The sequence below is a fragment of the Pinus tabuliformis genome, chromosome 5_1 (genome assembly GCF_031772625.1).
Source record: "Pinus tabuliformis cultivar Carrire ecotype Pingquan chromosome 5_1, CPIR1, whole genome shotgun sequence".
Taxonomy (NCBI): Eukaryota; Viridiplantae; Streptophyta; class Pinopsida; order Pinales; family Pinaceae; genus Pinus; species Pinus tabuliformis.
Window position 1 is genome coordinate 194,909,891 of NC_142305.1, and position 22,259 is coordinate 194,932,149.

General features: G+C 37.5%; 1 protein-coding gene across 1 annotated transcript in view; it reads left to right on the forward strand.

The window, feature by feature from the left end:
* Positions 1-7,534: 7,534 nt before the first annotated feature.
* LOC149164062 (transcription initiation factor IIF subunit alpha-like) overlaps positions 7,535-22,259 on the forward strand; it is a 50,145-nt gene continuing 35,420 nt past the window's right edge. Inside the window, exons 1-7 of the mRNA XM_089431946.1 lie at positions 7,535-7,692; positions 9,484-9,694; positions 10,020-10,178; positions 10,458-10,603; positions 10,798-11,189; positions 12,966-13,081; positions 16,398-16,532. Coding sequence (XP_089288072.1) covers positions 9,524-9,694; positions 10,020-10,178; positions 10,458-10,603; positions 10,798-11,189; positions 12,966-13,081; positions 16,398-16,532 — 1,119 coding nt within the window. The 5' untranslated portion in view covers positions 7,535-7,692; positions 9,484-9,523. The remainder of the gene's footprint in view (positions 7,693-9,483; positions 9,695-10,019; positions 10,179-10,457; positions 10,604-10,797; positions 11,190-12,965; positions 13,082-16,397; positions 16,533-22,259) is intronic.

Consider the following 22,259-nt stretch of genomic DNA (forward strand, 5'->3'; position numbering starts at 1 on the left):
TGCTCTTGAAGTTTTTATCAAAATCACAAGACACAAACCTACTCTACTACTCTGGAACTCCATTCACAATTTAGAACAAAAAATTCAAACATGCAATAAGAAATGACACACATGCACACAAAATTTTTCCAGGGGAAAGCAATCTGCTAAAAAAACCCTTGCATGCTTGCATTAATATGATGAATAAAGATGTATTATAATTGCTTTGCTCAACTGAGCACAACCTGCAAGTGAATAACCTATCTCTTTGTTCACTGAGAAGCTTTGACCCAGACTCAGTCAATTTTTGCCTCTGCTTGAGCCCCTATTTCCTTACATAATTCCTTGAGAAATTAGGCCCTATTATTTAGGAATTTCTCCAAAATGGATTGCGTAATTCCTAAGGTTGATCATCTGACTGCATGCAACACCTGTACACTCAAGACTAGTTTACAACTGATGTTACACTACCTTGGAATCTCCACCACAAACCTCGAACTCTATTTCTCTGCATGCACTGGCTATTTTGGGTTGATTGATTAGTTAGCTGGATGAACACTGAGTTTGCCTGAAGTCCCCTTACACAACTGACCTTCACTAGTTCGTCCAACAGTTGGAACTAGTTTAACTGAAAACAACTTGAGATAACTGATGTTGATTGCTACAAATTAACAATCACACATATTTAACTGAACTCTAATTCCTTTGGCTCAAATTTACTGAGTAAGTTGGGTGACACAAACCATGTCACACAAGTTAACTACATTCAAGCTGTCTGCTGATGTGGAAATTTTGAATTTTCTCAATTTAATAAAGGCAAAATCAAATTGGAAATTTATTGCTGCATTTTTCAACACTCAGTAGTATAATTTGTGGAAAATAATGGGATATGTCTTCCATGAATCTCATCATTAGCCCAATGGAAGATCCCATTGAAAAATGGCAATGTAATGAATTCCCCGAGTATTTGTTGCAATCAAGCACATATTTAATAGAATCACTTGTCATTTTTGTCAAATTAGAAATGAAAAGAAAACACTGAGGCAAACAACTCAACTTGAGACAAGTATCTCATAGAGTTCCTTAATTTGAATTTTAAGTGGAAACATCCCTTTCTAGAAGGCCTCAACATATCTCAACATACCGCCATCTCCCAGTTAGATTTTATTAACTAAGATTGTGCAAAACCTCTTTAATCTCAAAGTGTTGTTCATAGAACACTAAACTAAAGACATATTGAAGTAATAATTATTATATTAAATAAATCACTTCTTCATATAAAAAAATTCTTATAATTAATAAATTACCATCATGAATAAATTAACGTCTAAAAATAAATTATATTGATTATTTGCACAAAGTAGTTAGGTGTTGTATATATGGGAGATGTTATCACATAAATAACATCTAAACCAAGATGGAGGAGATGTTGTCACATAATTAACATCTAAACCAAGATGGAAGAGATATTGTCACGTAAACAACATCCAAACTAAGATGGAGGAGATGTTGTCACATAAACAACATTCTCATTTTCATTTTCTCCAAAGAAAACAATGGATTGGGAGAGATGGAGCTCGTAAATGGACTCGGAGGTGCAAAATAGCTCAAGATAACTTGAGTTGGAGTTGTATAATTTTTGGTACTTCGGAGGGATGAGGGTAGAAGAGAGGGTGGCAAAAGTTGGCTTTGAAGGAGAGGTAGAGGATGCACTGTAGGTAATTGAACTCAATATTTGTAGTGCAGTTCCTTGCTAAAAGACATTTGATCTCTATCTATGCTTGAAACATTTAGGTTTAAGATGGATATATATTGGTTTATTTTTTTAAATGTTGTTTATGTGACAACATCTCCTCCATCTTGATTTAGATGTTATTTATGTGACAACATCTCCCCCATGTACAACACCTAGCAACTTTGTGCAAATAATCAATATAGTTTTACTTGGTTATACATAATACAAAAATTATCTTAAATTTTTAATTCTGGTTATGCTTTTAATATTCACATTATCCTTCTTTATATTCATAGTAAGTTATCCTAATTTTTTTAATATTAGCTAATTTTTTTATTGTTTATGTTGTATTATTTTATTTTTATTTCCCTCATCTAATTTTATTTATTTTTCTATTTTCCAAAAATAGCAAAACTTATCCCCGATTGGGGCGAGAGCGGCGAGATGGACTCCTCGGGATCCAAGCTATGGTTAGCATTCCAAGACAAAAGGATGATGAGGATGTTGGTTTTGGCCCTCACACACTCGCCAACCTTTGGCATTTGTGAGGTTCTTGTGAGACTAGTGTGATAGCACCAACCTAGAATGTTATGTTGCGAGTTGGTCTTGAGCCGAAGGCATTATAGGTAGTTTGGTTACAAGTGTAGAGGGAGTCTCAGGTGCGCTCTTGATGGTCCCTTCCGAAGCTGGTCGACTAGGTACAACTACTCCCTTCTGTTATAAAGTGGCTAGTGTCTACGAGTATGTCTTATATATGATTTTTCCCCTTCTGACCCCTTTGCTTAATTTCTCTATGGTAATTTGCGGGGAACAAATTTCTCATACAATATTTCGATCTAGAATGTCTGCATACCAAAATTTGTGGAAGGAAGGTGTTGGTTTTTCTGATGAACAACCTCAATTCAGTTGAATTATCTCTATTAGTTATGGTATCTTACTCTCATAGATGGGTATGCAATTGGGGTCTATGTTATGGCATTCGTTTTGTATTCTATGCATGGGGGCGTGGGTTTTATTTCATGGCTTCTTGTTTCTTTTGCTAGTTAGTATGCGAGGAGATTATCTGAGAGAGTATATGTTTGAATGGACTTTGTGTTTGGTTCTTCGAAGGCTCAAGGAGCCATGGATTGATGATGTCAACCTTTATTAGTACACCCATATCATATTCGGTGGAATTTTTTGTTTTATTTTTTAGTTGATCATAGTTTGTGGATTTCTTCTGTGCTATACCTTTAGGTGTTATTCCCAGGTACACACTCCAGGTTCATCACTTTGCCACCTGCACTGAGCTAAGGTCTAAGGGTTGTTATCTCTGTGTGCCGTTTCTTTTCCGTGGCAAGAGAAATCCTAGTATGGCGCGACCTTTGTTTGGAAGAAGCACCATGACGGGTGAGGCTTGGGGCCAGAGCTGTCATGCGAGGCTTTAGAGTGGTGGTAGTCAGCCCCAACCACATCTTGCTTGAGGTCGAGGTTGTAGAACAACATTTGGGCTCATTCATGCAACAACTTAAGCATACCAGACTGGCACTCATCCACAAATTCACCAACTTATTTATGGGTGGGAAGCAAACCTAAATCAATATGCATCACAAGAACATTTGGATGTTGAGGAATGGTTGGAGTTGGTACTAGACCCTAGGCATACCAGAGGTCATTCCACCTAGTACAAACAAAATGTCTACCTATATTGGCTCATGAAAAAAATTGTAGCAAGAGCTGTCCACTCCTGCAGTTGCTCCATCAAAGACATACCCCGTTCTTCCAGAAATTCAAAACGAATTCCAACTTATTCAATTTCAGATTCAACAACAAAATACCCACCTCAACCGTATCGAAAATCATATTCCATGCCTCCCTCAAACATAATTACCTGGCTCGAGCGCGAAAGATCCAACTCTTGTAGACTCTTCTAATGATTTGTAGTTTGTCTAGTCTAGTATGTTTTTCTATTTTTGTTAAGTAAAAATGCAATATATGTAGATTTTGATACTATGTTGTAGATATTTAAATATTATATAGGATAAAGACACACAAACATATCTAGCTCTAAAAGGCAATCTTAAATTATTTTGTTTTTTGGATGACTTATAATACAGTACGGTGGCCAACAGATATGGTTTCCCACTGGGCATATTGAGGCCACCATACTATTTGATCAAGGATGTGATATGTTTTTTTATTTTTTTTTTATGAATAAATGAAGAAGGTCCTGCCAAGCTTACAAAAAAAAATAGCAAAACATATCATAATTTAGTGGTCAATTAGTAACGAGGAGAATCATTTTCTGAGAAGATTTTTCGGCGTAAATCATATTAGAATGCTTGACAAAAGCATTCTAATGTGGTTTACGCTGAAAAATCTTCTCAGAACTTGATATGGATCACAGAAGCCTCAATTCCTCAAGAGGAGAATCATTATTAATTACCATATACATTAATTGCCATATAATGAGATTTGTAAAGAAATGCAACATGTCTTTAAATTTTGGGTTGTTAATTTAGTAAAACATACTTTTAACTAGTCAAACTCAACATGAAACTTCTCTATAACCACTTTATTTTAAATTTTATGTTTATATTTATTTTTCTATGTTATAAAAGCCAAAAAAACCCCAAACACTTTTCCTATTTTAAATACTAGTTTAGATTTATCTTAACTTAACATGGAATCAAGTCTCTCTCTTGAGGTACAAGCCTCTTTTAGAGTAAAAAGATATTTGATCCCTCTCCACATTTGGTAGATCCCAAGTTAAGATAGATGTAGGTTGATTTAACTATTAACCTTAAATATGCCACATTAGAGAAGAACACCATGGGTTAAGAATATCATGGTTAACTCCTAAAATTTTCCCTACAACTACTTAAGTTAAGCCCAACTAATATTATAACTTTGTTTTTTTTTATTCTTAAATTAGAATAGTCATATCAGTTAAATTGTTAATGAATATGAGGTTTGAGACATCGAGATAAGTAAGAAAGACAATTGTGGCAACCCGTTGAAAAAATACAAATTTTAAAGTTAGAAGTAAACTACATAACTAAAAAGACCTTTTAATAACAAAAAATATCACATATCCTCATTTATAAAATACAAATAACTTAATAAATTTAATAACAACTTTATAATTAACCATTAATAAATTTAATAACAACTTTTTATTTAATAATTAGAAAAAATAATATTTTTTTAAAATATATTTTGAAAATAGAACCAATATCTTTTCCATACAAATACATTTATTAAGATAGTAAAAGATTATAAACATATTTATCAATATAATTATTATTTTTTAATTAGTTAATTATATTATTTTATCATTCCATAAAAATTATTGGTAATTCCTCGATTAATAAATTTAATAACAACTTTTTTTACCCATTAATAAATTTAATAAAAACTTTTTATTTAACAATTACAAAAATGATATATTTTTAAAATATATTTTGGAAATAGACCTAATATTCATTAAAATCGGATATCTTTTCTATACAAACACTTTTATTGGTGTAATAAAAATTTTTAAGGGCGAGTTCTTTGAGCAAACCTGTGGTGTTGCCATGGGCTCACCCCTATTCCCTGTCGTTGCTAATCTTTTTATGGGAGATTTTGAATCCAAAGCTCTATCCTCGACCCGCCTCCTACCTAAACTTTGGAAAAGATTTGTAGATGACACTAATATCATCTGGTCTCATGGCCAAGAAGAATTGGATCTCTTCTTCCATCATCTCAACAATCAATCCACAGCCATAAAGTTCACCATGGAACAAGAAGTTGATGGTTGCCTCCCTTTCCTTGATATTCTTATTTCTAAGAATATGGACGGTTCCCTCTCCCACCAAGTGTTTCGAAAGAAAACACATACGGAGCAATATCTTCATGCCAGTTCCCATCATTTCCCGGCTCAAAAATTGGGCGTTCTCAACACTCTCGCTACTCGTGCCATAAGGGTCTCTGATAATAAAAGTTTCGAGAAAGAGAAATCCCATCTCCTTAATGTCTTTGTCGAGAATGGTTATAGCAGATACCTAGGTCAGAAGGCTTTTCTCAAAGCCTCCAAAAATTCGGTTGTTAAAAAAGAGCCTAAAGAACGAGTCCAAGGAGTCCATCTTCCCTATGTTCAAGGGACCACTGATAAGATTGCGAGGATTCTTAAGAAGCATAATGTTCCCTCGACCTTTAGACCCCTTAACACCATTCGTAAATCCCTCCGATCAGTTAAGGATCCTATCGACCCTAAGGACATGAAGGGGGTTTATATTATTCCTTGTTCCTATGGGACCCCTATATTGGTGAGACTGGACGCTCCATTAATCAAAGGATTAGTGAGCACGCAGCTGATCTTAAGCATAGGCGAACCAAGTCTTCCGCTCTAGCAGAGCATGTAGAGAAGACCAAACATCATGTTTGTATTGAAGATGCCAATGTTATTGCTAGAGTTTCGCAGTTCCATCATCGAAAATTTAGGGAAGCCATCGAAATTGAGAGTAGACCAAGTAATCTCAACAGAGAGGATGACTGGAAGATTAGTAGTTGCCGGGTCCCGGCCCTCGCCTCTTAGTCGTTTCCTCCCCTTCCTGCCCCCCCACCGCCATCCTCTTAATTGCTTGTTCTTTAGTTTTTTCCCCTTGATATCCTCTAACCCTCTTTTTCTAAGCTTAGTTATTTGATCCTCTTCAGGGTTATTTTATTTAAATAGGGAATTTATGTTATAAGCTCACGGCTTTATTAATAAAATTAATTAAATATTATTATGATAACACTATTATATTGTTAATAACAATACAATAAATCCTTTCAAACTCTAATTCCCTTAAATTAATAATTCTGGTTCCTTAGATTTCTTGATATTAATGCCTTAACAATTGGTGATTAGAATAATGAAATGAATACTACTTTTAATAAAAGAAAAAGTTTTTAGTATTGATTTTCCTTTTTCATAACTAATCTGAAGTTTCTAGTATACATAATATAATGATAATTAAGATTCTATTTAATTTATATTAATTAATATAGAATTTTATCATATAGATATTCCCCATTTTAGACTAATAAGTGATCTAAAATATAACTAATATTAGTTTAATCCTTACCTAAGCATATTCCATAGATCTTTTAAATTTATTGGTTACACAAAGCAATAATAATAAGATTATACTATAACACTATTATAATAATATAATAATATTAAATATTATTTCTAGAAAATTGGAATATAAATATTAACTCAAACTTTGTTAACTTTTTACTTAAATAATTTATGATAAGTAATAAAATATTAATTTAATATTATTATATAATTAAAAATTGAATAGTCAAATCTAGCCTTTTTTTGGTCAATTCTTAGTTTTTTATTTCGTAATATAGTCGTTTTTAGTCAATTTTAGCCGTTGGACGATCTGCTCTCCCTATTTAAATATGCAGGCACAATTTGGTTCTTCAACTTGTCCTCACGATGAACCACACTCGTTGGTTTGAAATGCATTGGACGATCTGCTCTCCCTATTTAAATATGTAGGCACAATTTGGTTCTTCAACTTGTTCTCACGATGAACCACACTTGTTGGTTTGAAATGCATCGACAAATACTCCATATGATTTACACCTAAATATTTTTCTCACAAACTTGATATAAATCGCATAAACCTAAATTCAACCACTAATAAAAAATTATAAACATAATTATCAACGTAATTAAAATTAATTTTTAATTAATTAATTATATTATTTTATCATTCCATAAAAACTATTGGTAGTTCCTCCATAGCGTAAAAGAAGAAAGCACCAATAAATGAATTATGCTCAAAGGACTCCACCTGTTCCCTTTTCGAGTTCCTAAGAGATATATAACGCCAAAGATCCCCGGAAAATTTTCTCGTCATACAATTCCTCATTTCTCTCATCCCTGAAACTCTGCTCTCCTCGCAAGTAGGATTGAGATTTGATTTGTCTTGGAGGTCTTCGTATTGAATCTTCAGCAGGTACTCGCTGAACTATTTCCTACTGGCGAGTGTTTAACCGCATATGTTAGGATGTTTTATGAGTTGCATTTTTGGCATGAATTCGTAGCTGAAATTTCTGAACTATTGTACACCTGGCTGTAGTTCATGTACTTCAACAGCAAGATTTTTATAGGATATTTTTTTTCATAAGAATCCCTAGACAGTGTCTTGCAGTGCTATTTGTCATCTACCTCCGCAGGAATTAACCTCATGACATTAGTGTAAGGCTGAGAATTTCTGGCGCAATTAACATATACGTCCAATGGTGTGCAAGTTCAATTAGGGTTTTAAAAATAATTTTACGTTTTTGATGATCATGAAATATGCTCAGTAAATGCGTTATAGATTTATGTTGAGATGAACGACGGAGCGAAATTTGGTGTTAATGGACGCATTCATGAAATTTTCAGTGAGACTGCAAGGATAAATATCGTGAATTCTGGAACGAGTCTAAAAATGCTAGCGTTTAGTTTTACATTACTACCGAATTTAATAATACTGTTTCAACCATTGAGATTTGACAGACCGGGTTATTTTATCTGTCACATAACATGCATTTTAAGTCATCCAGGAAAAGGACGAGGTCGAGTCTGCTTTAAACATATTATTTTTGTTTTTTTTTCCAATAAAGTTCCTTGTGTACCAGGATTTGAACCTGGGTTATCCTCACAACTGTTCCAATTTGCGATTAAATCGCAGTTGGAGGGGCCTATTGTGAACAAATTATTACATTCTCTTTTTTCCACTGATTTATTTACCCTACACCTCTCGCGGCACCTCAGAACCAGCAGATAGCCCTCTTGCACAAGTCGTGGGAAACTGCATACTAATTTAGGACAGTGAGTAGGCTTCTTATTGGTCGATGGCTATTATTTAATCATGTTGATTTTGATTTTTCTAATTTTTATTATTTTGATTTTGACTTTTGCCCAGCCTATGATTGATGGTTTGTTGTATATCCAAGCCATGCTTGAGGATGTCTCTGCTATGTTTTTGATGTTGTGGGCTGTAGCAAACCATTTCTGGTACTAGTTGCAGTAATATTTGTTTTGTAGAGTATTTTGGACAACCTTCGTGTCATAGTACATTGTACAAGGGACCAGTCTGATTGTGGATGCATGTATTGTGGTGGTGTAAATTCAAAAAGTGCAGCATTTGTTTGCACTATTTTTGGGCGATGTTTCGCTGGGTAATTCTCGTGGAGGTTGTTGTCGGTGTTTGACCTATATTAATTGCCTGTTTATTTGTTCGCTTATTTATTTATTACTTTAATGTTTGAATAGAATGTCAGTGCAAACCGAGCATATGCAGATTTTGTTACAAACTCTACTAATGATTACTGTGTTATAGTTGTTGATCTTCTTAAAGGAAATGTTTCTCTTGTTTACACATGTACGGTGTTATGCCATTGCCTTGCAGTCATTTTTTATTGATAGGGTACATAGAAATCCATCGATACATCAACAAGGCCAAGCAAGACAAGAGCAGACTACTCTAACTCCACAACTGTTAAAAAAATTGTGTCTTGCCTGAGAGTACTCTGTTATATAGTTGGACTGTAATATAACCTCTTCAACTCTTTGGATGCAGACCATAGCTGTCCAGTGTCAAGATGTTGGCCACCTTTTTGGTCTTCTATAATTTTGTTTAACTCGTCAAGGAGATATGATGGCTGTGAGAAATTCTAGAGTCTTTTTTACCTATATGTAAGATATAACCCATTTTGGATTTCAAATGTCTCATTCTTGTCATTCATTTCTCATCTTTCAGAATTTCTGTTAATTCGAGGCAATTCGTTGTCAAAGCTGTCATGTCGGGGGACCTTGTGCTTAAATCATCATGCAGCGGCTGTGGGACTGCATCAGATTTATATGGAAGCAACTGTAAACATATGACGCTATGTCTGGCTTGTGGAAAATCTATGGCAGAGACTCAAGCAGCTTGCTCTGAATGTGGAGTCCCAGTCACACGCTTAATTCGTGTAAGATAGATGTCATTCTATAGGAAGATTTTTCTGTGGTCCAATAGATATCTTTCCTGCAGCTAACACTTTTAGCATAAATTTTTCATACAGTTTCCACAAGCATTTGATGTTGAATCCGCTATCTTTTCTATGCAAGATCAAAAGTGGTTGAAAACTGTTTTGTACATACTGTTGAGAAAATTATTACTTGTGATAATTGCTTCTCATTGTCTTTGCTTCTTTATACTTTCGAAGGACATACATGTACCCTATAAATTAAGGTTGATTGATCTTTGGAAGCTATTTTTCAACTTTGGTTACATTTCTTGTGAATCATATGCAGGAATATAATGTCCGGCCAAGTAACATTAGTGATAAAAGTTATTTCATTGGAAGATTTGTTCAAGGATTACCTGCTTTTTCTAAGAAGAAAGGTTCCGAAGCTAAGTGGTCTCTACACAAAGAAGGTCTAAAAGGTCGGCAGTTGACAGATGCTTTACGGGTAACACTTTTTATCTTATCTAATTTCATTTTTAGTAGCCCCCTTTGCCACAAGATTTGATGAAAGTCTTTGATTATTAGTGACTCCAAGGATGTTTTTCTCTGCCAATGTGAATAGAAACAAAATTGTTTTAGTGGTATAAGAATGCACTTTGGATTTGTTGAGTTATACATCTCACTGTTGCACTGAAAAGGCGTCTACTTCTCTATAACTAGGTTTTGACATTTTGTACTGTGAGGTGCTTATGTTTGATATATCTTCTATATTATATTGGTTCAGGAAAAGTACAAAAATAAGCCGTGGATATTGGAGGATGAGTCAGGTCAGCAACAATATCAGGGCCAACTTGAAGGTGCACAGCATGCAACGTACTACCTATTGATGATGCACGGGAAAGAGTTTCTTGCCATTCCTGCTGGCTCATGGTATGAATTAATGTTACAGTCTTTTTGTACTCATCATACATCTGCTTTTGGTTGAACTTCAACCTTTATAAGAATTGTATATTAGGGAATTCTAATACAGATTTCACATGGATACGGTGATGGTTCAAGATTCCATTTTTCATTAGCAATTTAGATCTACATCTATGTTTATAATTGGAACTATTTTTTGACAGGTATAACTTCAATAAAGTGGCTCAGTATAAGCAGCTTACTTTGGAGGAAGCTGAGGAGAAAATGAAAAACCGTAGGAAGACTGCTGATGGGTTTCAAAGATGGATGATGAAAGCAGCAAACAATGGTGCTGCTGCATTTGGTGAAGTAGATAAGTTTGAAGGTGGTGGTAGTGGTGGCGGTGGTGGGGGCGGTGGCGGTGGTGGGGGTGGGGGTAGACGCAAAAAGGGTGATGATGATGATGATGATACTGTTGTTTCTGACAGAGGAGAGGAGGATGAGGATGAAGAAGAGGCGAGAAAAAGTAGGCTCGGTCTAAATAAAAAAGGTGATGATGATGAGGAAGGGACAAGGGGTGGTGATGTCGATTTGGATGATGATGAAGTAGAGAGAGGTAAGTCCCACTATGGTAGCTTTATCAGGAATACTTTTAAGTTTTTCCAATTTGGTTGATGAGGTAAACCTGAGACCGATAACTGTTTTATCCTTTCACTTCATAATTTACACTCTTTTATTGCAGTTATTTCGTGAAATTGTATGCATAATACTGATAAGGAGATAACTATATTATTATTATCATGTATGCATAGCCTGAAACGTGCACAACAGAGGCCTACTAACTAGTTCTTTAGCTAATTAAGGTTCACCCTCTTTGAGACTAGCTTTGGAGTTTTTGCAAAGAATCCCTGTTATTCAGTATCCTTCTTCAACTTTCTGAATTGCTTTTTATGACCTGTTCCTCCCATTAGATGTTTATTTGAAGACTGCCCTTGTCTTGTATTGTGGTGAATCTCCACACTTTTTTGAATGTACAGTTGTCCTGCAAGAGGTACCTTTTTTCTCCAATGTTGCATTCACAATGGTGATTGGGTGGTTAATGCTGAGCTTTCTTTTGGATGGAAATTTGCAACCACATGCTTACTGGGGACTCAACTTGCAATCAATCTCCTATTCTGTTTCTGATAGGTGTAGAGAGTCTTACAAACTGTCCTGTATATCCATAGTTTTCTGCTGGCGTACATTTTTCTAACTTGTCACCCCTTTTCCTTATTGAAATTTCATTATTCATGTTGAGTACACCAACCAAATCAAGGTAGTTGGCAAGTTTGTCGAGGGCAAAGTCACCTATATATGAATCATCCATTAAAACAATAATTTTCTAAAAATAGCTACTACACAGGGCATACTCTTCCAAAGACATTGCGGTTCTTGTAAAATTCATGCGTTGGATTGAAACGATGAAACCGTGTCATGAGTGGCTTTGGATTGAAATGATGAAACAGCCCCTCATGACATGGGAAGGCAACATAAAGCTGGATCATCTTCCGCGATAGTAAATTTTAAATATTTTTGCTGTATGTGCTTTTGTGAAGATGGACGTTGCAGTTCATAAGATACTTTTGTTTGGAATAAAATAATCAAATAGCCATTTGGAATATGGAAACAAATACAAGAGTTTGACACAAGCTACACCATAGGTATTATGATTAATGCGTGTGTAAACTAAAATGATTCAACATAAAAGTAGGGTATTGTTCCGTAGTAGGTTCTTGATCTAGTCTAAAAACTATGTATGCATATTCGTTCCACAGACAAGATTTCCAGAGCACATTGAGATGCATTGCCATCTGCTAAAAATTCTTGGGGATGATGAAGCAGCCAGTCATGACATGGGAAGGCAACATAAAACTGGATCATCCTTTGCGATTGCAAATTGGAATTATTTATCTGCTCTTATGAAGGTGGACACTGCAGTGCATAAGATACTTTTGTTTGGAAAAATAATCAAACAGCTATTCGGAAGAGGGAACTTTGCAATGCCTGCACATCATTTGTACCAATTGAATATCTTTGTTTAAGATCTGTAATTTGTAATTTGTTATGGATCTTTGGAAACATGTATAACGGTTTGACACAAGCTACACCAGAGGTATTATGATTAATACAAATATAAACTAAAATGGTTCAACATAAAAGTAGGGTATAGTTCTCGAGTAAGTTTATTCTAAAAACAATGTATACATATTCTTTTCACAGACAAGAATTCAACATCACATTGTGATGCATTTCCATCTCCTAAAAATTTTTGGGGCCCAACTATAAACTATACCTAACTACTCAATACTAAATAGTGCTTGCTTTTCTCTGAGAATGGTCAATTAACTTGCAGGAGATGATTGGGAGCACGAAGAAGTATTTACAGATGATGATGAAGCAGTTGGAAATGATCCTGCTGAGAGAGAAGATTTAGCTCCTGAACTTCCGGCCCCACCTGAGATCAAGCAGGTATGATTGTATTCAGATGATTTGCTTATGATATACTAGGTTTTATTTGATAGTTGCAAATTTTGTTTGGTTATATCAGGTAATTAAGCAAGCTGTTTACTGTTTAACCTGCTATGAAGCTGGTTAGACACCCTTATAAGTTATGATAAAAAAAACTTAGTTTGTTTTGTTACTTATACATGAGATCATGCAAATCAAAGGAAATTTTTTTTAATTTTGATCTGTCTTGCTCTAACATCCTGACACATTATTGGAAAAATACCTTCTCAAGTTCTCTTCCATGTGAGGTTGCCTTGCTGCTACATTCGTAGTTCTCATTCTTGCACTGGAGTTCATGGCCCTTTGCAATGGAGTTTTCTGCCCTTGAGGTCTTATTGTCTCTGTTTATTGCACGTTTTAGGGTTTTCCCCTGGCTGTTTGTTCAGTGGTCAGAATTTAAAATGGAATATTGAGCCTAACCTATGGGTTTTTGGGATTGTTTTGGTGATTTTGTTTGCTGCAGAAGGGTATCCCTTATAGTGCTGTTTTGACCCCATTTTATGTGCTGATTTGGAGGATTTTGCACAGTCTTGAATGCCTAGCAATAGGGCTTTTCTGCTGATTTATTTGGGAGTGATTTTTGGCTGGTTCAGAAGATCTTTTGGGTGTCTGTATTAGTTTTACTTCTGGAACATCCTTTTAAGAGGTTCTTTCCAACCCTTTTTGTGGAATAACTCTTTGTGGATGTTCATACTGGTATTGTGTATTGGAGCTCTCTTTTAGCCTCTATTTTGAATTGATCCATTTTTTTGGTGGGTAGTATTGGCCTTGTTACCCACCAAAGAGTGGGTAACCCATAGGAGATATTTTCTTCCCATTAGACAACTTGTGAAAAATCGATAAAAATATTGCTTATTGCAATCAACTGGTAATTATCCAATGTATTTAATTTTGAGCAAAATGATTAAACTGCAAATACTGAGTAAAAATATGATTGCAGTATTCACAAAAATAAATTGCGGAAACTGATAGAAAACCAATCACAAAATGGACAGAATATTTTTGGACAAAACATCCTTGGAAAAACCTCGAAGGGAAAACCAGTTCTTCAGATCTGAGAGTTTTATTAATCTTCAACAAATTCTGCAATTGATAAATATTACAATACTGCTTGCCAAACCTTGGCAAAGGTCTGACAAAATATTTCTTTACTTCAAGTTGATCTGACTGCTGGAAGGCTCACGACCTCCCTTTGCACCCTGACATGACCTTTCTTGGCAAAGACAGCCTGTACAGCCTCACACGTGCGGTTCCTCTGGCATTTTGATGCTCATGGCTTGGACGAAATTAGCCTCTTGACTATGCTAGCAACTCATACGATCCTCCTGGAAATTTTGTACGCCCTCCTTTTGGCAAATACAATCTCCACAAGCAATCCTTGGCCTCTCTCAGAGAAAACTTGGCCTCTCCTGGAAGCATCATGACCTCAATAACTCAACCTATTGGTCTGTAGAAAAATGCTAGGAGAATTCCTCCTCCAGATCTTGGAAACTGGAAGAATGCCTATGAAAGAAAACTTTGGAAATATTTGCTGCTTCCACTGTGGCTGAAACCATCATTGTTGTCAAACCGCACGCCATCACCACACCCTCTTCATTGCAATGAATTGATCTTCAAGATTGCCCATCAATTTTTTTTATAATCTCTCTTTGAGAAATCAATGACCAAGATCTAAATCTGAAATGATCTAATCAATGGCTAAGATCACATAGAAACTTTACTAGAAGTCTCTAGAGGAAAATTGACCATGTTCTTAGTCTCACTAACACCACCTAAGGCTAGAACCCCTGTTTGAGCTACATCAACCAACAGTCCCTCTTAGTGAGGAAGGTGTGCTACGTTCTACACCATTGTGCTCCATGCTTGCATTTGGAACACCTGTCACCTTGAGTGCTCCATGGCCCAATCCACTATGCCACAAATCTCCTGGACTTCCGCTGCAAGCGATCAGTGCAAACTCATCCTCTATCCGACTAGAAAGCTCATCTAGGACTGCCGCTGTCTGCTTCTCACCCTTCTTGTCACCTTTCTTCTTGTGCAGGCAATTGCTGTGGTAATGGCCAAACTCATGACAACCATAACACTTGATCTTCAACATGTCCTTCTTCTTTTCCTCCTAGGAGTTGGACCCTTTGTTGAATCCCTTATTCGCTTTGCCCTTGCACACAAGAGCAAAATTCTTGTTGTCATTGTTGATTAAGCATCTTGGACTACTTGCATCTCCTTTTGAAAGTAGATGTTGACCAGGGAAAGAACAATTTTTCCTTCAGGACTGCTCTTTCACCAAGCTCTGATACCATGTTGATTTTTAAAGGATCCTCTAAACAGACAATTACTTCTTCTGATCTAATCTCAAGTTAGTCTTTCCTTGCATTTATTATCCATCATAAAGTAATTGCACAGAGAATATCAACAGTAAACAAAATGCTAGTAGAATAATAAAGAGACAGTCCACACAAGAACACAATATTTTACCTGGGAAAACCCACTGAGGGGAAAATCCCAGCGACCTTTTAAATAGAGAAATCTTCAATTCAACAGAGATACATCATAGTCAATAACTAGGTAAAACGTGGTCCATGGTCCATCCTCCTAGTCAAGACAATCTTGCCCAAAAGCACACTCTGTTCTTGCCTCAGAAATGCTGCTCTACTAGACCTCATAGATGACACTTCATAGCTCAGAATATGCCCTTCACTGGCTGTTTCAGACCTCAGAATTCGCTGTCTCAGATATACCCTTCTTCAATACCTCAGATCTCTGATCTTTGCTGCCTTAGATTCCCCTTCACTGGCTGCCTCAGATCTCAAACTTTGCTACCTCAGAGTGTGAGTTCTCTTGGATGAATATAGAGCCTTTTTATAGGTTTACTTAGAGCCGACTTGAATTCTTGATGAGGCCGACTTGACTAGGAGGCCAACATTAATTTTTGAAGCCAATTTTTTTTTGAAAGTCCAAAAGGGACATGACTCAAAAATATTTTTCTCTTTTTTAGCATGAAGAACATGCTTATAAATACATAAATGACTTAAATATACATTATGAAGACTGACCATAGGTACAAAAATCAACAAAAATTAGGTTCATTAAGGACTGTCTATAGTTATTGTATGACTACTGTGTTTTTTGATGTCTGAATTTTCAAGTGACTGATTTTTCACTACTTTACTTTTGTTCCAGGAAATTTATGTTTTCCAATCCGACTGACATGGATGAAGGATATTTCAATCACGTTTTTATTTTGTATTTACAATTGTTATTCTTTTCGATACTGCAGGATGATGAAGATGAAGACGGTGAGGGTAATGAAGAAGAAGGCGAAGGTCTGAGCAAATCTGGAAAGGAGTTAAAGAAGTTGCTGGGAAAACGATCTGCAAATGAATCTGATGATGAAGATGATGAGTATGAAGATGTATGCTTACTCTTCCCATTTGAGTGTTTTGATCTTTCTGTGTGAGATTTGGATATTGTGAAGTTAGCTGTAATAATGATGCTTTTTTTCCTACTTTTATCAACTCATCAAAATAAAGAATGGCCACAAGAAATTGCAATAGTGATTTATGTCAACTGCTGTAATTACAATATAATTTATATTTATGATCTTGGGATATTTCTTTTCAGTAACAATTACGATGAGTAAAATATTTTCACGACCTCTTCATTACTGTCATTCAGCAAGTTCTATATTATCATTATTTTTTGGTTTATTTTTTCCTATTATAAATGTCCATTATTAGTTTTACTGCATGACAAATTGACACACTTTGTAGGCCTACGATGTTACTGCATTGGTAGATAGGATAAGCTTAGTTCAATGTGCAACGATTGCAGACTTCTAGGCATTATGGAACCAAATCTCTTCTTAGGTGTCGAAGATTGTTTGAACTTTTCTGAAATGGATTTCCATGTCTTTCTTCCTCTTCATCATGTAATTATTCATTTATCACCTTTTTTTATTTATTAATCAGACAATCCACTTTCACTGACATAGCTAGTTCCCAGTCAACTGCTTCTATGCAGCCTGTATTATGATAATATGTGGTTTCTTTTTATAGTTTGTAACTGGTCCTTGATGATTTTGTTCAAGATATCTCTTTCTATGGTGGACCATTGTTAATATTTAGGTATGTTCTATGCTAGAGCAATTTATTTAAATTTTCACAGTTAGCAATCACATCAGCATTAAAGTAAACTGCAGATAGAACATAAATATAAATTGCAGAAGACAAGCCAAGACAAGAGGACACAAGATGTGGCGCCAGCCAGGGACAAACCCCACAATGTGGGGAAACCCTTCATCAATTCTTCTTTTATGTTCTTCAAAGTTCAGCAGAGAAAGTGAGAGAGATAGTACATTTACAATAGAAGTCAACCCTTTGACTTTTGATATCTACGGAGATCAGTTGAAGACATATTACTTCAACTGATTCTCTAAGGTGACTTCTTCACCTATCATAGTGCTGCATCTCGTCCACTTGCTGCACCTTACCATGTAGCACCATCATGCTGCATCACGCATCATCATACTGCTCATGATCACTATGCTGCCCATCGTCTCTTGCATCATGCTGCCCATGATCTCATCTATCATGCTGCCCATGGTCTCTTGCATCATGCTGCCCATGATCTCTTACATCATGCTGCCCATTATGCTGCATCTTCTATCATGCAGCCTTATTTATGCAGCAATAAGTAGATCAGCCTTAGCTGCTTGCTATGGCTTGCAGCCTAGCAAAGCAGCTAGGGTATAGTTCCAGATACCTTCCACCAGACCCATCTTGAACTATCCTTCTATTTTCATGCTGTCACCTACAGCAATCCGATATTATGACAGCAGCTTGATCCTCAGACCTATCCTTGTTGCTACGTATATATTCTCATGTATAACTGCTTAGGGCAATGTTAAATGCTGCGGCTAGGAGACTCTGCTAATCATTTCCATAGGTCCTCACCATGACAGTGTTAGGCTGCACAATATTCAAACCCTTGTTTCATGACAGCGTCTTAGATTAGGGCTGTTCTGTACAGTGATTAGAACCTATTTATGACAGCGTATAGGTCTGCATAAACCTTCACACTGCGTATTGGCTTGGCAGCTATAGGTCTCCTTTTAACTGCGGCCAGATCTCCTTGACATGACTGCAGCTTTTTCTTCCTCCATTGACTGCGTGAACAGGTCTGCGTTTAGGCTGCTACAGGTAGCATATGAAGGCTTTTAGGACAGCGTATCAATGTCTCCCTTGACTGTGTTTAGGGCTGCTCCATTGCTGCGGCATGATCTCCTCTAACTGTGGCTCCATGCCTTGACAGCGGTTCCTTTTCATGACTGCGTATAACTGCATCTAGGGCATCACATTGCTGTGCGTATAGTTGCTTTTCATTGCCAACGGATTAGGGCATTGTATGGTAGCTAGGGCATCATACTCTTTAGTATCTCTCCTTCTCCAAAAACCCAAGACGTGGAGAGGAGATCACCTAAAGAGTGTGTATTCAAATGACTTCAAGTCCTTGCCAATTTATACTAAAACGTAGATGATGAATAGGCATGTCTATTGGGCTTCTGAGCCTACTCAAATTGCTGGTCGGCTTGATAATAATTCCATAATCAAAATAAATTTATATCTCCATAAATACTTATCGGAATCGGATGATTTTTAGATCAATCCTACACCTCTCGATGAGAGGGATCCAATAAAAATATCAGCTGCCATAAATAAGTTGACCCACATGGAGTTTGGCCCTAGTTGCCAATTTTAACAACCATTTTCTTTTTATAATCTCCTAAACAAAACTACATTTCACCGCGCACATAGATTTTGATAATTTTCTCTATGCAATTTCTGGTATGATGATATCAGGGGCCATTGTGGATAGGAATAGTCAGTGTAGCTATGTTGTTATATAGACTATTCTTATAGCACATTGAAGCTTTAGGAAGCTGACTAAAAGTATGTTCTGTTTAATCACATATTTGAGGAATATGCGTCAGGATTAGCCGCTTTTGAATTTTCCATATTGACCTTTTGGATCACCTGAGTGTGGTTTGATGTAATATCCCTTTTGGGAAAATTACCCTTAGGGTTGAAAAGAGCACATGACAAAATTGTGTTCTATACCAGTATGACATTAGTTTTTCAGTTTTTCAATTTATCAAACAGAGATGATGTTGAATGCACAAACAGCGTAAACAATGTAGTTGATTTCACCAACAACAATACAAGCAAAGCCAATTCAACAGTACAAGATCTCAGCTTCCTGAGTGACTCCCTTAGCCACTTGCTGCCTAGAATTGGCTGGGCTGGCTGCTCTGAACTGTATTTGCTCAAGTGGCTTCAGTCCCAATCAGCTGTCACCTCCCTGAACCTTGTGGCCCTCTGTTTGACCCCATTTCTGTTGCCCATGGCCTCAGAATTAGTCTCTTGCTGTCACAGGGAATTGGTTCTACCTCAGACAGGCCTGTATGGTCCTCCTGCAGCCCTAGATACACCCTCTGCTGTCTCAGAAAGGGGGATCCCAACCTTGCTGCCACAGAGAATGGGTCTCTAACCTCCTTGCTGCATCACGGATGATTTTGGCCTTGCTGCCACAGAGAACGGACTCTAATCTTCTCACTGCCAAAGAGCATTGATCTGCTGCTTTACTGGGATGATTTTAGCCTCGCTGCCACAGAGAATGGACTTTAATCTCTTTGCTGCCTCAGAGCACTGATCCACTACCTCAAAAGGGTGATTTAAGCCTCTCTGCCACAGAGAGTGGAGTCTAATCTCCTCACTGCCTCAGAAACAATGTTCCACTGACTCAGAATTGACTTATCCAGCTTGGCTTCCTCAGATTCAGCCTTCATGTGCGTCAGAACTGTCTCACTGCCTCAGAATAGGTTCTTCCAACCCTTGCTGCTTCAGAAGTGAAGATTCCAGCCTCGGCTTTGCCTCAGAAGATGATCCTTCAATCAGAATTTAGCCCTGTAACCAGAAAGGCAGAAGGATTGGCTAGGGTGGAATCTTTCACCACCGAAACCAGTCAGAAAGAAAGAGGTCTTAAAACTCTCCAAAAGCCCAAATATCAGAAAGAACAACAATCCATGATGCTCAAAATGAATCTCCTCTCTCATTTTTATAGATTCCCTTTGGAGTTCTTTGATCCAGGTGGATATTGGTGGTCACCCGCCAAGTCCACTTGAACGCCCACTATTGTTTCTTTCCGCTTTTCAGTTTCCTTAATTGTAGCACAATTTACTATTTTTAGCAGTTTTTCGGGTCCTGTTCTTGTGGAGCCTTTTTGAGGCCCTAAACGACGTTTTTTGGGAAAACTGGGAGCAATATGGGTCTAGTCCACGGATCCATGTTTCTCTTCCCAAAGTTGTATTTCTCGGATAGATCTTTCTAACGAGCTATTGTGCGCATCAAACGGAGATCATATGCTAGTTACGACCCTGGGAAGTTGATGTACTAATTTACCCAAATGGGGCCCACAGTTTGGCATTTCATCTTCTAGGGTTAGGTTTTTGGATATTTAGGGTATCAGAGCGGTCTGCTTTTTCTCTGTTTTTTTTTGCATGTCCCCAATGAGGTCGGGATATAAGGAGTTAGGGCTTGAACTGGTCGAACCTTTGCAAGACCAGCCTCGCAAATCCCAACGGCCTCCCATGGCGGATGAAAAGAAAGACGAAGGGGCAGGAAATCCTATCAAAATCGTGCTCGAAGAAGCCCTTGAGCGACAAAGGAACGCGATGATGGACAACGTTGCCTAGATCCTTCAGCAGCTACCCAGGGGCGATGCATCGTCTTCCAACAGTGACTCTGGAAACACCACTGTTTAAGGTACAAGTTAATTTTGAAATCCCCATATTCGAACGTTAGATAGATGCAGATGCCGTCGATAAATGGTTAAATTTACTAGAGGGTTATTTTTTTGTTCATGATTTTTCTAGCCGGGAAAAGATTGTTTTCGCTCTTCTCAAAGCAGCGCCCCACGTCAAGGATTGGTGGGAAACCTACTGCGAGTAGAAGGATGAAAGTACAGGCTCACAATTTTCAGCCGCACCCACTTGGAATTCATTTTGGGATGCCATCAAGGAGCAGTACTACCTTGTTGGAAGCTATGAGGATCAATACATAAAGTGGACCACACTGCGGCAGGGAAGGGACCAAGACGTGCCGGAGTTTACCAATATTTTCCATACCCTTTGCACAAAGTTGGGTATCAAGGATTCGGAGTAGCATTTGATACTCAAATACTGCGGTTGCTTGCACAAGTACATCCATGAAGAAATAAAATTCCTGAACATCTCCTTGCTCGGTACAACATACCGATATGCCGTCAAGGTTGAACAAAAGTTTAAACAGAAGAAGCGAGACTTTGGATCCGCGAATCCGAAGCAAGGGAAAGGTGTCCCCAAACCGTAGAACAAAGGACAAAGCCAAGGCGGGGCAGCCCAAGACAACCCGCCAAAGCTGCAAGCAAAGAACAACGCCACGAAACCAAAAAAGGACACGGGAAAGTGGTGTGAGTTCCATAAGAGTTCCACTCACAACACAAGTGAGTGTCGGGCCAAGCAGTCACTGGTGGCCGAGTTAAAGGTTTCAGAATCAGGTGCATGTTCCCACTTTGAGTCAGAACCCGACAAGGGGAATGACAAAGGGAAGCAGATTATCGATGCGGAGCCCAACTCCACCGTTGCCACCACGAAGATCCAGAAGGAGGAACTTGAAGATCCAAAGGAGGAGGAGCGTCTCTTCCACTCCTAGATGTGGGTAAATTGATCCTCGCTACAGTGCATTGTCGACAGCGGGAGCAAAAAGAACCTTATATCGGCAGAGGTCGTGAAGCGGCCGGGCTTACCGACCACAGCACATCCACAACCATACACCATCAGGTGGCTTCACCAAGGACGGGATCTTGGCGTGAGCCAGCAATGTCGCCTTCCATACAACATCAAGCCCTTCACAGATGAGGTATTTTGTGACATTGCTCCCCTTGAAGTTTGTGATGTATTATTAGGACAACCATACTTGTTGAAGCGACATGCTGTGTATGAATCAAGGCCCCGTGCCATTATTATTACTTTGGGAAATAAGTTGTACATGATACCGGAGGTAGCACCACCTACCGCCATCTCTTTGGTTACTGCAAAACAATG